The sequence below is a fragment of the Nesoenas mayeri genome (assembly GCF_963082525.1).
Source record: "Nesoenas mayeri genome assembly, chromosome: 7".
NCBI lineage: Eukaryota > Metazoa > Chordata > Aves > Columbiformes > Columbidae > Nesoenas > Nesoenas mayeri.
In genome coordinates, this window is record NC_137551.1 from 1507493 (window position 1) to 1520864 (window position 13372).

Below are 13372 nucleotides of genomic sequence, written 5' to 3' on the forward strand. Positions count from 1 at the left end.
ACAACGAGCTTTATAGCGTTAACTATGGACAGTGCCAATAATGTTTGCAAAGTTCATCTAATATCCACCAGCAGCAAACTGAGCAGCACGACCGAACCAGGCAAAATGTAGCACGCAACACTCAGCTGCAAAACCATCCAAAAAACCAATCATGAACTGGCCAATTTTGAGGTTTTTGCCACAGTCTAGAAGGATTTAAGATGCTCTGGTCCAGATTGCTGGCTAGCAGGTGAAGAGCCTTTTCTCTTGGCATATCCAGTCACTCACAGCATCAACAGGAAAGCTGACTGTGCTGAATCCTTACCAGAGACTAACCCTGGGTCTTTTTTGAAAGCTCCACTATTTTACCATTTCTTACTATGAATCTACACCTGGTATTAGTTAATTGTTGAGGCAGATTCTCACAGGTCAAATATAATCATCCCAGATTCCTTGCTGCCAAATGTCACAGTTAACTATTTAATGTCATGTTGCTGAAGAGCTTCTACTCTTGCTGAAGAAAAGACGCAAAGTGTTTACTACACTCATTTAGATCAATTCCACAACTTTTCAGTCCCTGTGAACATGGAGTTTCATTCCCTTTTTTTCTGTCCAACGGCATCATCCCACTTAGAAATGAAATCTCCTAAAATACCAGTTTGCAAGAAATGGGAGAACACATGAAGTCCTGACCCCTTGAAAATGTAAAGCATCCAAGGAGGTTATTCAGTTTAAACATGGCAGTTGTTGTAAAGCTTAAATTGTACAATAGCACACTGACAGCAAAATGGCAGGTCTTCTACGATTATTTTCTATGAGTGCACCCCAAAAGCAGACTTACAAATCCAATTCAAAGCACAACATGTGAAAGACACAGTCAAGTAAACGCAAATACAACGCCATCGTTATTCTTACTGCAGGCACACTTACCATCTGACATGTCCTTCAGAACCAGGTTTTCCAGTTCACCCCACTCTGTGTTAAGCCGTTTCATCAACTTGAATGCGTTTACTGGATGTCCCAAAAACCCCTCTGGGTCTTTCGTAGCCGTATCTGTCAGCTGATCCAACTTCTCTGCCCACCTTTAGTGAACATACACATTCCTTAATGTCTCTTGTAAAAGTCTGCCAGCGCACTATAAAAATGATTTCAAGCTACTCAACAGTCTTTGCTGATAAAATATACAACACAAATTGCAAGCTTTTATAGTATCTATATGTAAAGGTCTCCTAGGAGAAACAAAAGGGGCTTTTTTTCTTTCCTTTTGTGTTTTTCTGTTAAAAAACATCATCTTCCTCAGCTGCAGCCTAAATCTTATGTTGCTGTAGTGGTCTTTGTTAGCACACTGCCTAACTAACTCCTTCCTACAAACACCCAATGCCGTATGCCAGCAGCTCCATTATGAGTTTTCATGTGGGACTAATCAAAAACAAAGCTTTACCCCTATTTTTGATCTTTTACTATTTAAACGCTCTTTTCTTCCTGAAATTTACAATAAGGTAGTTCAATGCTTGTCTGAAATTATTATACGTTCAGCCACACACTCTTAAATCTCCGCTAAGCCCCTTGCTTCCCACCACAAAGCTGCCTTCCATACTCTAAGCCTGGATGAAGAAACATGTAGTTCTCACGCTCCCAAATGAGGAGCCCAGATCAACTTTCTGATGCTACAGTTCTGACTCCACAAATTCTGCCAGGCACTTAAGTCATTCACAACTCCACTCTAGAACATGAAGGCATGGAACAACACCCTGAAAACAGGATAAATTAATGTTAAAAAGCCACACCCCAGAGAGGATACCAAACCTCAACACTATTATACAGTAAGTACAAAAATCTGTAGCCTGGAGGGAACTCTCTACACAAGCCGGCATTCAGCTTGTTCCAGAATTTGGTATGCCTGAATTAACGTGCCTGCTTTACCTGAGACAGGTAGACGTTTACAGCTGTCAAAGGTGCCACTGTCGACACTCACCCTTCTCACGCTGTCTTCAGTTGTTTCCCTACACTCTGACAGCCCCTGTCCAGGATGTTGCCAGCAGCCAGGTGAGTGAAGGTGTTCCCTCCACAAGGGTGTGATGTGCTCAAAGTGCTCCTGTGTGCCACCTCCAGCTTCTCGCAAGCCAAGGACTTGGAAGAAACCACTTTCAACAAACGGTGCATTCACATTGCATGTGGTTAAATCCATCGGATGTTTGCCCACTGTGGGACTGTCAAACCTAACGAGCAGCTGAAAGTCAACTGCAACCGGGAGCCACAACAACAAGGAGGCCAGCATTTCTTTCAAGTAGTATCTGTCTCATAAAAGCCTCCACCACAAACCATCCTTCTGCATTTCAGTGAACTACCAGCTTCAACACAAACCACCAACATCCTTGGTTGTGCCAAACATCCTTGGTCAGCCAAAGTACAGAGCCCAAACTCAAACAATGCTGGTGTTTTTTCTAGGTCCTTCTGTCTCTCTGCAAATCATTTTAATTCTTCTAACCTGACCGTGAGCACCTCTAATATAATAAAAACAGAGATGCAACGTTAATATGATAAGCTGTATTTACACCCTTTTGGATGTCCAGTTGGGATATTCCCATCTTAATTTGTAGCTGTAAATAATATACTTACAACATTCCAAACCTGTAAGCAATTCCGACTCTGTATTTTAAGCAATAAAAATAAATAGAGTCTGACAGAAGTATCTTTCTTCCTGGATGGTACAATTTAATACACAAAGGCTAAAATAAAAGTCATGTTTCTACCTAGAACTGTTTAAACAACCTCATGACAGATTTATACACATTTTTGAAGGCCAGGAAACCATCCTGATCAGTGACACAAATTTTTTATTTCTAGCTGTGATAAAATTTGACATATTGGGCTCTGGTCCTCACACCTATAGAGCTGAGCAACATAGTAATGGCAACAGCCAGGACTCTTGTTATTTTTAAAAACAGTAAAGAAGATTTATGTTACTCTATTTTACTTTTAAATCCAAATATAGCACGTAGAAATACTCTGCTCTTGTGGTAGGTTACTGCTACTCATTGGTGAGGCACTCATGAGCAGTATGGCCACACCAACACTTTCTAGCACTTTTACACCTAGTGTATCATTGCAACACTCCCTGTAACGCTCATCTGGAGACTTCTTGGGTTTTAGTTTTCACTAAGCAGATTGTCACTCCAACAACTACATCCCCTCTGGAATGACGTGAAAGCAGGAGTCCTAAAGTGAAGGTATCATACAGAAAGTGGGCTGATTAGAGTTCATCGTTAGAAAGCTTAACAAAACAAACCAACGGCTCAGAGATAATGACTTAGGACAAAAACCTGGCAAAACTGCTAGTTTAAGCTTTGCCTCAGAGGAAAAATTCCACAAATTTAATCAGCCTTGGGAAGCGTTTTTTACATAAGGGTGGACTCAAATTATTAACTATTAGCATTATGGAACAAGCTGCTTACTTTTTGATCTGTTCCAGCTTGCTTTCTTCTGCCTTGATGTAATCTTTCAGTGACACCACCAGATCTTTTTCTGTATGTATTAAGTCTGTCATATGACCTAGAAAACAAATGAGTTGGTTAGACAAGAAGAAACAAAAAAACTGAGAATTAAAGGCGTTCTTCCTCTCTTCTACTCTCTTCCCCTAAGTCCTTCTGCATTTGCTTAAATAAACCTGAAGGAGTATTTGAGAAAGGCTTCTTGTCTTTTAGGAAAAAATCTCATGTTGGACCAAGCTTGTTGCCATGGAAATTAATGTAATATCACATACTTATTATTAGAACTAATTTAGGATTCGTTTGGAAAAGGAAGTAGGTTATAACAGAGCAATCTTCCATCCAAGCACACATAATATAGATCAAATAAAGACAAAGCTAGAGAAGCACAGAAAGCCTTCGTGTGTTTGATATACAATATTAATTCAGAGTTTTACTTTAAGATTACTTGCATGACTTCAATGCGTCCCCTAACAGACTGTTATTAATTAATAACGGCTTCATTTCCTGCAAGCAGGGAGCTGAACCAGTTCATCACGAAGTGACACAGTCCACACCTTCAGCTGTATCACAGGCCATGAGAACCCAAGACAGAGTACGCTGACATTCTGGTGTCACGGTGTACCCGTAACAGCTGTTTCACCTACTTCTACATACATGTAACAGTCCACACCAAAATTTTGTTTAAAACCAATAATGCGTATAAAGCTTAGCCTGGGTCATTACACTGGACTGACTTAACTCAAAGCACGTTTCTCCCCAAACGAAGAAGTCAATAAGGTCATGAGAACTAGTAAGCGAACTTAGTTCTGTACCAATGAAAGCCTTGGATGTCATTAACACATCATTGCAGAATCAGTTTTGAGAGCTGTCAAGAAATTCTTTCAGCTATGCAGCATATACACCAAAGCATGTCTCACCAATGGACGTGAAGAAGTCTGTATGGGCGCAAGAAAAAGGCAGCAGAAGTCCAAGCGCTACAGTACACCAAATCTTGTTGAAAGCCATAGTTTGACAGCTGCCACCTCACCACGTACCTACAAAAGAAACATAAAGTATGTAAACAAGCTTATTCTCTTGGGTTGCCACTAGTTCTTGAGGTAGCAGAATCAACATAAGCTTGAGTGGCTCTCACAGAGGATTAATGCCCTTCCGCAGCTTTCTTATACTTTCATCTTGTGTGGTAAGAGAAGAATAGCTTGGGGACAGGGTCTTCATAAGCACTCTTCATCTTTCTGACACCTAAGACACACTGCAGATAGATGCTTCACATAAAGCACCAAAAAACCCAAGATCCAACACTGAAAAGAACCCCTTAATACCAAGTTAAAATACATATTACCAATTTCATCCACCCAGTTGCATTTGATTGGTCAGAAAGATGCCAGTGGAACGAGTCTAAATGAAAACGCTACACACCCAGACCACAGAGTAAGCTACAGGGTTCCTACTCGTCGGCTGCTGCCACGGTGAAGCCAGCCTTCATACCTGATACAAAAGGCTCCTCTGTTGGCTGGGTCTTAGTTAGTCCCTGGGTAAGGTCATAGCAGGCTCACAGGCAGCGCCTTCTCCCACACAGAGCTGCCAAGCTCTCAGCCTTTCAACATCCTGAACCCTTTTAACAGCCTAAGATTTCCTCACTACTGCATATTTTAAAAGTAATTCTGCTGTCTTGGAATTCATTACTTTTTTCTAAACATAAAAGCTTAAACTCTCATGTATTGTATCTGCTCAAAAAAATTAAAACTACTGCATGTACTAACAGAAACTGGTTTAAGGCTCTTCCAACAGCACCACAACTAATGAAGAAGGAAAAAAAATCATAAAGCGAGTCCAGCTACAAAGCGACTGTGCCTACTTAGGGAAGAAAGAGACACTTTTGATCAAGTTGACAGAACTGGTAGCGAACAACATAAAACCAAGTAGGTGTGCCAGCAGGACGGGGGTTTACATTTACTGACGCTGAGGACCGAGTGCTTCTTGCGCAGGGCAGGCACAATTTCACTGGCACTAAGAGCAACAACAGGAAACTGTAGTACAAGCCTAGAAAAGCAGCTCCATCTCCAACTCCTGTAAATCATCTGAAATCTGTGTGACCACAACTGAAGGGCTGAAACATTCTGACACATTCACCGGCAGAGAGTAAAGCTTTAAAGCAAAAATCTGGAGAGGGAAGCTGGAGTCCTGCTTTTCTGCCAGTCAAGTCTGGCACATCAGCCTTCCCAATGCTCTAAAGCAGGCCTGCTATCCCCAGCAGCTTTCCTCACCTCCTCCTTGCTTGCTCATCCCCCCTCCGCAGGCAGCCACGCAACAAGCTAAATCAGACTATTTCAAATATTACTAACCCCAAAAAGTCCCACCCAAACTCTCATTTCATCCTGGTTCGGTTCTGATATAGTTCACTATACAGCCATGGAACATCCGTGCCAGTACAAGAGGGCAATTTGGAGGCAGGAACTGGCAGCCAAAGACAGCAAAGCAAGGCCAAATTGTTTCTGGTAGTAGCACAGGTTTAATCCATTTGTGAAACTACAGCCCTAAACATAACGAACAAACACACAACCCTCCAGCCAGCCTGTAACACCTACCTAGTTTTCAGCACAAACCAGACATTGTGGCAACATCTACAGAACTGTATCACCCTCTTCTGTGGCTGATGTCAGTCTCATTAAATAAGAGCTCCAACTGAGGACCTGCTGTAAATTAATGGATAAAACCTAGAAGCAAGTTTTCACACAGGCAAATTTCACCCTTTACTTAAAAGAAGCTGTATGCATATGCTCAAGGACACTGATGTGTACCTGCACACCTATTAAAAATGCTGCTCAATTAATATTTTGCTCTGCAGAAAGCGAAATGCCTCCTGCTCATTCAGTACTCAAGCTAATACATCTGCGAATCAATTACAAAGCACAAACAGTTCTACTACATTAAAAATATTTACCAACATTATAAGTGCTTCGAATTCACTAAGCTATTTGTTTACTGTACTCAGTGACACAGAAGGAAAACTTCAGCAAGTTTACTTTTTTACCATTAATCAATATGAAACTTTTCTAAAACACAAACAAAACACCACCACACCCAAAAAGTGATTAAAACAATGCCTCCTCTTCACCTATGGCTCTTGGTGACAGCCTTCCACCTCGCACGTTAGAATGACGCCTTAAAGCCTGTTTGAGTAGCATGCATTGTGAAGTTCTTCCTCTTCTCCATCTGCCTTTACAGGCTGCTCCAACACTGGGCTGACTCCAAACACAGTTGCAACCCTACTCTAAGCAGATACGAAGAGGAAGACACAGTGACAGCAGTTTGGCACTAGAAGAGGTTGCCCAGAGAAGCTGCACTTCCCATTCTTGGAAGAATTTCAAAACTGAAAGGACAAGCTCATGTGCAGCCCAACCTGACCTCCAAGATCACCCAGCTTCAAACAGGAGGTCAGGCTAGACAACATCCAGAGGTCACTTCCAACTTCATTTTTTTTCCTTTCGCAGCCTCCGGCTTTTCTGTCACTTGCAAGGACTCCCATAATAGCTTTCAGCCACCCAAGACGACTTTCCTCCCAGACGGCATTCAGAAAGTTGGAAGCAGAGCCCACGGCAGTGGCCAGCCAAGCTTTCCCTGCCCTAACAGCAGTTGCTAAGTAGCACAGCTTTCCAAACTACTGCACAAGGATCAGCTACAGGTTCCCAAATCAAAGAAAATAAAGCTCAGTTAAGATAGATGCTGGAAATCTCGTAGATGCACAAGCTGCCAAATAAGTAGGCTTGATTTCTTCCTGTCAGTGACATGAAGCAAAACAAGACAAAAATCCTCTCTCTGTTACTGCTGTCAGTCTGACTCTACAGGCAGACACAGCTGAACATCTTGGAGAGGAGGAATCCACTGCCCACATAAAAAGTGGGAGTCCAGCTGACAGCTTTAACACAGCTTTCCGACTTTCCATCGTAAGGACATTTGCTAAGCTTTGAAACAGTAAAATGTGGCAGAGAAAAGAAAAAAAAAAAGGAAAAAATGGAAAAAATAGCAAAGAGCAATTGAACGCATAGATACAAGTAAAACAAAGCAGTAATTACACCAGTGACATTGCTAAACGTGGGAGAGGATTTCCTGAATGGCAGGATACACAACAAATGCCATTTCAACAGGTACGTTTTGTGGGACTTTTAAAGACTTGAGCTCTGCTCTGCAAGGAGAAACAGGCCTGCCAGTGTCATACAAGAGTGGACGTGCACATAGCAACCATGCGAGCAGAAGGAAAAGTGAAGACAAACTGCGGGGAGTGATATAACCTCACAACAATCAAGGTCATGCTAACCTGTGACTGAAGCATTTAACCAAGGGTACTTATTACACAAGCCTCCTCACTGCCAATTCCAAGATCCCAGGTGCTTACCAGGATCCAGAAAACAAGATAGAAAATACAGATAGAAAATGGAAATTGCAGGTGTACTCTGATATGAAATTATTTTACTGTAGCTCTAACTTAAATTTTAAAAAGCTACTTTGGAGTTAAGTAAAAAATATGTAACCTACTCTAAATTAAGTCTACTGCAAGGCCAGGAGTCAGAACCGTACCACCAAGATCCTCAACTTGTTATTTAAATACTGATCCACCCTCACAATCCTTAATGTTAACTCACTGCGTGTGGGAAAAGAAAAATAACACTTAAACTGAGCTGACTTTAGGGAGGAAGAGGACGGCATCACTAAACAGAGCTGCTCACAGCCCTCTCCTGTCCCTAGGAACAGGGTTCAAGTTCTAGTCTCATGACACAATGCGACTGCAAATATTACTCAGAATGAAAGAACTTTCCCAGAGTAAGCACCAAGAACATTTATCTGTCATCATTGCTTAACAGTCTCAGATCAGAAACGTTAGAATCCAGTTCTTGCTAAAGAAGTTAACTTTAAAGGCTGTTTTAAAATTAAGATCCAAGCAGTGAGAGAAGAAACATTATCTGGAATTGCTGCTAACAAAAGAGAACGGCATATTTTAAACTTCTTTTTAATGACAATAAGTAAACTTTTACATATATAAGTAATCTCTAACGAGAGATAAGAATCCATTTTAGAGTAAAGTAGGTGACCTGTTTTAAATATCATTATTGCCAACTTGAAGACAACACTCATGAGTCTGACTCTAGAACAGGGCTGTTTGCACACAGATTCGTGCACTGCAGCAAGGTTTTCCTCCGTTTCTTTCAGAGTAAGACTGAACAGCTCACTTGTTTTAACTTTCTAAGCCAAGACAAAGCACCCCAGCCACTGAGCAGAACACTTATTAGACACAACAAGCAGGAGGTTATCCTTCTGCTCAAAGATTAGCAGAGTATCTATAGAGATATACAGAATGTTTTCAGATATTAAGAGTGATAAAGCAGGACAATCCCCATGATCAACAGCTGAAAAACAGCAACACATAAGAGCTCTTTCAGGCTGAAGTAGTAGCCCCACAGGTGGTTCTGCAGTAGAAGAAAGCCTGGGCAGCAAGTCACTCTGAAATTACTGCAAGAATGTAGCACAAGTGGCAGCAAAGATGCTGTTTCAGCAGACTTTATTTTCAGTCTCTCCTTGGTTAAACAGACAGGATTTATCAAGTAAGGCTGATTTAGGTTTTGTTTGTTTCTTTGTTGTATTGGTGTTTGTTTTTTTTTCCCCAACAAGTAGATTATTTTGGACCACTTTCTTAAAAATAAAAGCATCCTTATCTATATCAACCTCAATATGGAGGTAGAGTTCTCCTCCCATAAGCCTCTATGAATCCTCACTCCTTCCATAGCGTTACCCATTATCTATAATTTGTTTTTCAAACTGCAGCGGGTGTTTCCTCATCTATGTGCGTGCCTCAAAATCACAGCTTTAAATGCTAGATTTCAAAACCATTCATTATGCAAGAAGGTTTAAATCTCTACAAGGTCAGAGAGCCGCTTTCCTTTCTGGCTCAATGCATAGCTCTTCATGCATATGTTAACCCTGCTGCTCCATAGCAATCTCTGCAGAAGCTCGTCTCCACACCACTGCCTCAGCTGCAGCCCTAATGACCTGCCATGTGTGGGGCTACACACTCAATTAGCAAAATGAACTAATCCACATCAGCTGTTTTCTGCTGGCAGGTGAATACCCCCCGCCATTCATTTCTGATTTGGTTTATCAGTTTTTAGCCTCTGTGAGGAGCACAGATCAGGAACTGCTTTGGACAGCAGTTCATGAAAGGGCACTGCTTCTTCAGCCTCTAAATGAATCGACAGATGTGCCTGTGCCACAATCACTGCTCAAATGGCAGAATTAATAACTCTTAGCATAGCAAGACTGAGCCACATTCCTGTTACTTTGAGTCCCAGGAGGAAGAGGAAAAAAAAGAAAAAGAAAAAAATCAGTCCTAGTTCTGTCAGCACATAATTAAGAAGCAGTGCAGAATACTCTGGGTCAAATCAAATGCTTTGCAGTGTGGTTCAAGACATTCAAATGTATCCAATAACAATCCACAAGTAGTAATGTGTGCGGAACGGCAACGCAGAGAACACCTCTTATCCAAAAGCACGCCTCCGCTTCCTCAACTAACTGGGAAGCCATTACCTTCACTTCCCACCCCATGTCCCCTGCTTGCATGCTTAACTGAACAATCTTTGGCATAAGAAGCTGCATTTAACATTTATCTCCTTGTTGTAGATTCCTTCACTTACTAAAGCCTTGAACACCCAATCTTTAAATATCTGAAGCAGGTAAACACTTAAGCACTCAGCACCTCTGCAACTCCTCTTACTGAATTCTGCAGGAAAAAAGTGTGAAACTGAATGCTGGGCAATCCTTTTGATACCTCCCTCTGTAAACCTGAACTGTCTTTCCTCTAAGAGCATCCAGCTTTTTGGGTAAACTGAAAGATTTACTGCAAGCACATCTGACATTTTTATTTTCTCTTCCTTTCAACACCATCCTCAAGACTCCATACTAGAGTTTTTCCTTGTAATCAGCTTAGATCCTATCAAGATACCCGCTTAAGGGTAAAGCTACTGCAAAGTTAAATGCCAAATTTCACAGAACGCAACTGGCTGAATCCAACCCAAAGCAGCAGAGGGAGAGGGAAACCAAGATAAGCTTTATTCTTCAGGACACAATCACTATACACAGCGCCCGCAATTACAAACATGGCGTGTGACAACTTTCACAGAATGACAGAATGTCAGGGATTGGAAAGGACCTGGAAAGCTCATCCAGTGCAATCCCCCCATGGAGCAGGAACACCCAGATGAGGTTACACAGGAAGGTGTCCAGGCGGGTTGGAATGTCTGCACAGAAGGAGACTCCACAACCTCCCTGGGCAGCCTGGGCCAGGCTCTGCCACCCTCACCGGGAAGTTTCTTCTCAAATCTAAATGGAACCTCCTGTGTTCCAGTTTGTATCCATCACCCCTTATCCTACCATTGGTTATCACTGAGAAGAGCCTGGCTCCATCCTCCTGACACTCACCCTTTATATATTTATAAACATTAATGAAGTCGATTAATTTCGGTGCTTATGCAAAGAAACTTTTCACTTATCCGAGCACAATATCGCTGGGGTGCCAGCGCGCTCCGCAGCTCCCGAGGCAGCACAAACAGCAGCCGCACAGGGCGCCCTTCGGCGCAGCCCCCGGCGGGAGCGATGCCGAATCGGCTGCGACGGGTGGGATCCCACCTGCGGGAACAGCCAGGCGAGCGGGTGCCCAGGCTCGGGGCGTGGGGGGGTCCGAGCTGCCCGCGGCCACGTTTAAACGCGGGGCGGAGCGGGGGGAGCGCTCCCGCGGCCCCGGGGAGGCGGAGGAGGCGGCACTGTTTAGTCTGCCAGCCCCGGGGAGCCGGGCGGGCCGCCACGGCCCTGCCCTCCCGCCCCCCTCCGGAGGCTGCCGGCTCCCGTTACGTAACGGCCGGGCGGGCCGGGGGCACCGGCCCCCCGCCCCTCGCCAAGAAGGTGGGCGGGCGGCGGAGCGCTGCCACGTATCGCCCTCACACCCGCCTCACGGAGCGGTCGCGTCCGGACCCCGACGGCTCCCTCGCTTCGCGCCGCGTCCCCCCGACCCACCCCCCCACCCACCCCCCCACCGCCACCGGTGGGACGCGGGGCCCGCTGGGGCTCACCTGAGGAAACCGGAGGGCAGGGGCGGCGCCTGAGGGAGCGCGGCGGACGGCGGCGCCGCTCACGAACCGCCGCGAGCTGCCGAGGGGCGTGACCGAGCGCGCGCGGCCGGCCCCGCGCCGGCTTTTATAGGCGCGCAGGCCACGCCCCCTCCGTCCCGCGCGAGGAGGGGGGGCGGAGCGGGCGGCGCGGTACGTGCGCTCGGTCACAGCGGCGGCCGCCGCACTGCGCAGGCGCGGCCGCTCCACGTGGGCGCTCTGTTCCCCCCCCACACCCCACCGCCCTCACCCGCAGGGGTCTGGGGGGGTTCTCTTATTGTTAATCACAAGTGGTAAAGAAAGGGGCTGAAAGTGGGCGCTTCCACACATACAACAACAACCGTGACAAGGATCAAGCACCAGGAGTCGACACTTCAGAACAGGCGTTCCCCGCAGCTTTTTGACCACAAGTTTTCTGAAATGTGGGTCGAACAACTCCGATAGAGATATATCATGTTTAGAGGTTTCCCCGCAGTTCCACTCCTCAGTACTGTGAGACATGCAAGGTGGAAGTTCCCCCCTGAATATGTTCAAAAGCACAGGTTCTAAATAAAAAGTCCATGTTCTGCAGGATAGTCAGAGGCTTTTTATCACTGGATGCTCATATCCCATCTGAATGTCTCCTTAAAGCACCCTGGATGAGAGGAAGGTGTTCCATGATACACTACAAACTTGCAAAAGAAAAGGTATTATTTATCACTAACAAGGGTCAAAGGGTGATAGATGCTGGATGCACAGCTGAGCATCATCTGCGCAGATTGCTCAGAGCAGCCTGGCTCGCCAGCTCTCCTCTACTGAGCTCATTTACCTCAGAGCGGTGACTTGATTTCCATTGATAAATTTGGTTCTAAACCCCCCTTGCAGGTTCCCACTCTCCCCATTTACTGCATTTCACCGCATGCTTTCTGCCCCGCCATCCAAACCCTCGCTTGTAGCTGCTGCTTTCCCAAGTCTTCTCCTGCAAAGCCCATGTGAAGACATTTCCAGGCTGGCTGCACCTTGTCATGACAGATCTATGCTGCCTGTTCATTGCTTTCTAGGAGGGCATAAATAAACTAGTTCTTTGTTCCAGCAGTTAAGTTAGAATCAGGTATGTTCATAAGCATTTTTTCCTTTCTTTTTAGGTGTAGGCTTCAAATAAAGAATCACATCCTTACTAGCCAAGCCAGCCTGTGATCTTCCTTCTTTCAAGACAGACATTTTTGGCTGCCCCTACCTGGAAATCTTTCATAACAATAATGAGGGTGCTGGCAAAGATGTAACAGGGGCCAAAATCCCCTTCTCACATGCATTTTGTTTTAGCAGGGTTAACTTTCAGCTGGCTTAAAACCACATCATTCACAAGAGTTAATGGAGGTTGCAGCATGATCCATAACTCAGATTTCTTCCTCGTACCTTGTCTTCTCATCTCCCATTCCCCCCCAGCAACATCTTTTGAAGAGCAAACATCACAACCTCAGGCATCACGCCCCGTTTTGGGCAAGACTATGGGATACGACATATCTCACAGGACAAACAAACAACATTAAGTTCATTTAGTCGTTTCTTGTCCAGATGTGGACACAGATGTGTCCACACAGCTGAGTTACATCGCTGGGACTGCGAATGCTGCTGCGCCAAAGCAGGAAGAAGGCCAGTTTTCAGCAGAACTACCCGTCAAAAAAATAAGCCTTCTTTTCCTCTCGTTTTGGTCTTTTTCCAAGAGAAACAGAACTCCTACAACTCACAGGAAACACTGGAATGATATCCAAG

At 44.5% G+C, this 13372-nt stretch overlaps 1 protein-coding gene across 4 annotated transcripts in view; it reads right to left on the reverse strand.

The window, feature by feature from the left end:
• Window positions 1-11675, reverse strand: part of P4HA1 (prolyl 4-hydroxylase subunit alpha 1) — a 32744-nt gene extending 21069 nt beyond the window's left edge. For 3 of the 4 annotated variants that reach the window (XM_080347462.1, XM_080347463.1, XM_080347461.1), the window contains exons 1-4: window positions 11585-11675; window positions 4388-4504; window positions 3435-3531; window positions 910-1061 (exon numbers count right to left, since the gene is read on the reverse strand). In XM_080347462.1, coding sequence (XP_080203588.1) covers window positions 910-1061; window positions 3435-3531; window positions 4388-4475 — 337 coding nt within the window. In that variant the 5' untranslated portion in view covers window positions 4476-4504; window positions 11585-11675. Of the gene's footprint in view, window positions 1-909; window positions 1083-3434; window positions 3532-4387; window positions 4505-11584 lie in introns of those variants that run through there. The other variant, XM_080347464.1, reaches the window with a different exon arrangement.
• Between the last annotated feature and the right edge of the window lie 1697 nt (window positions 11676-13372).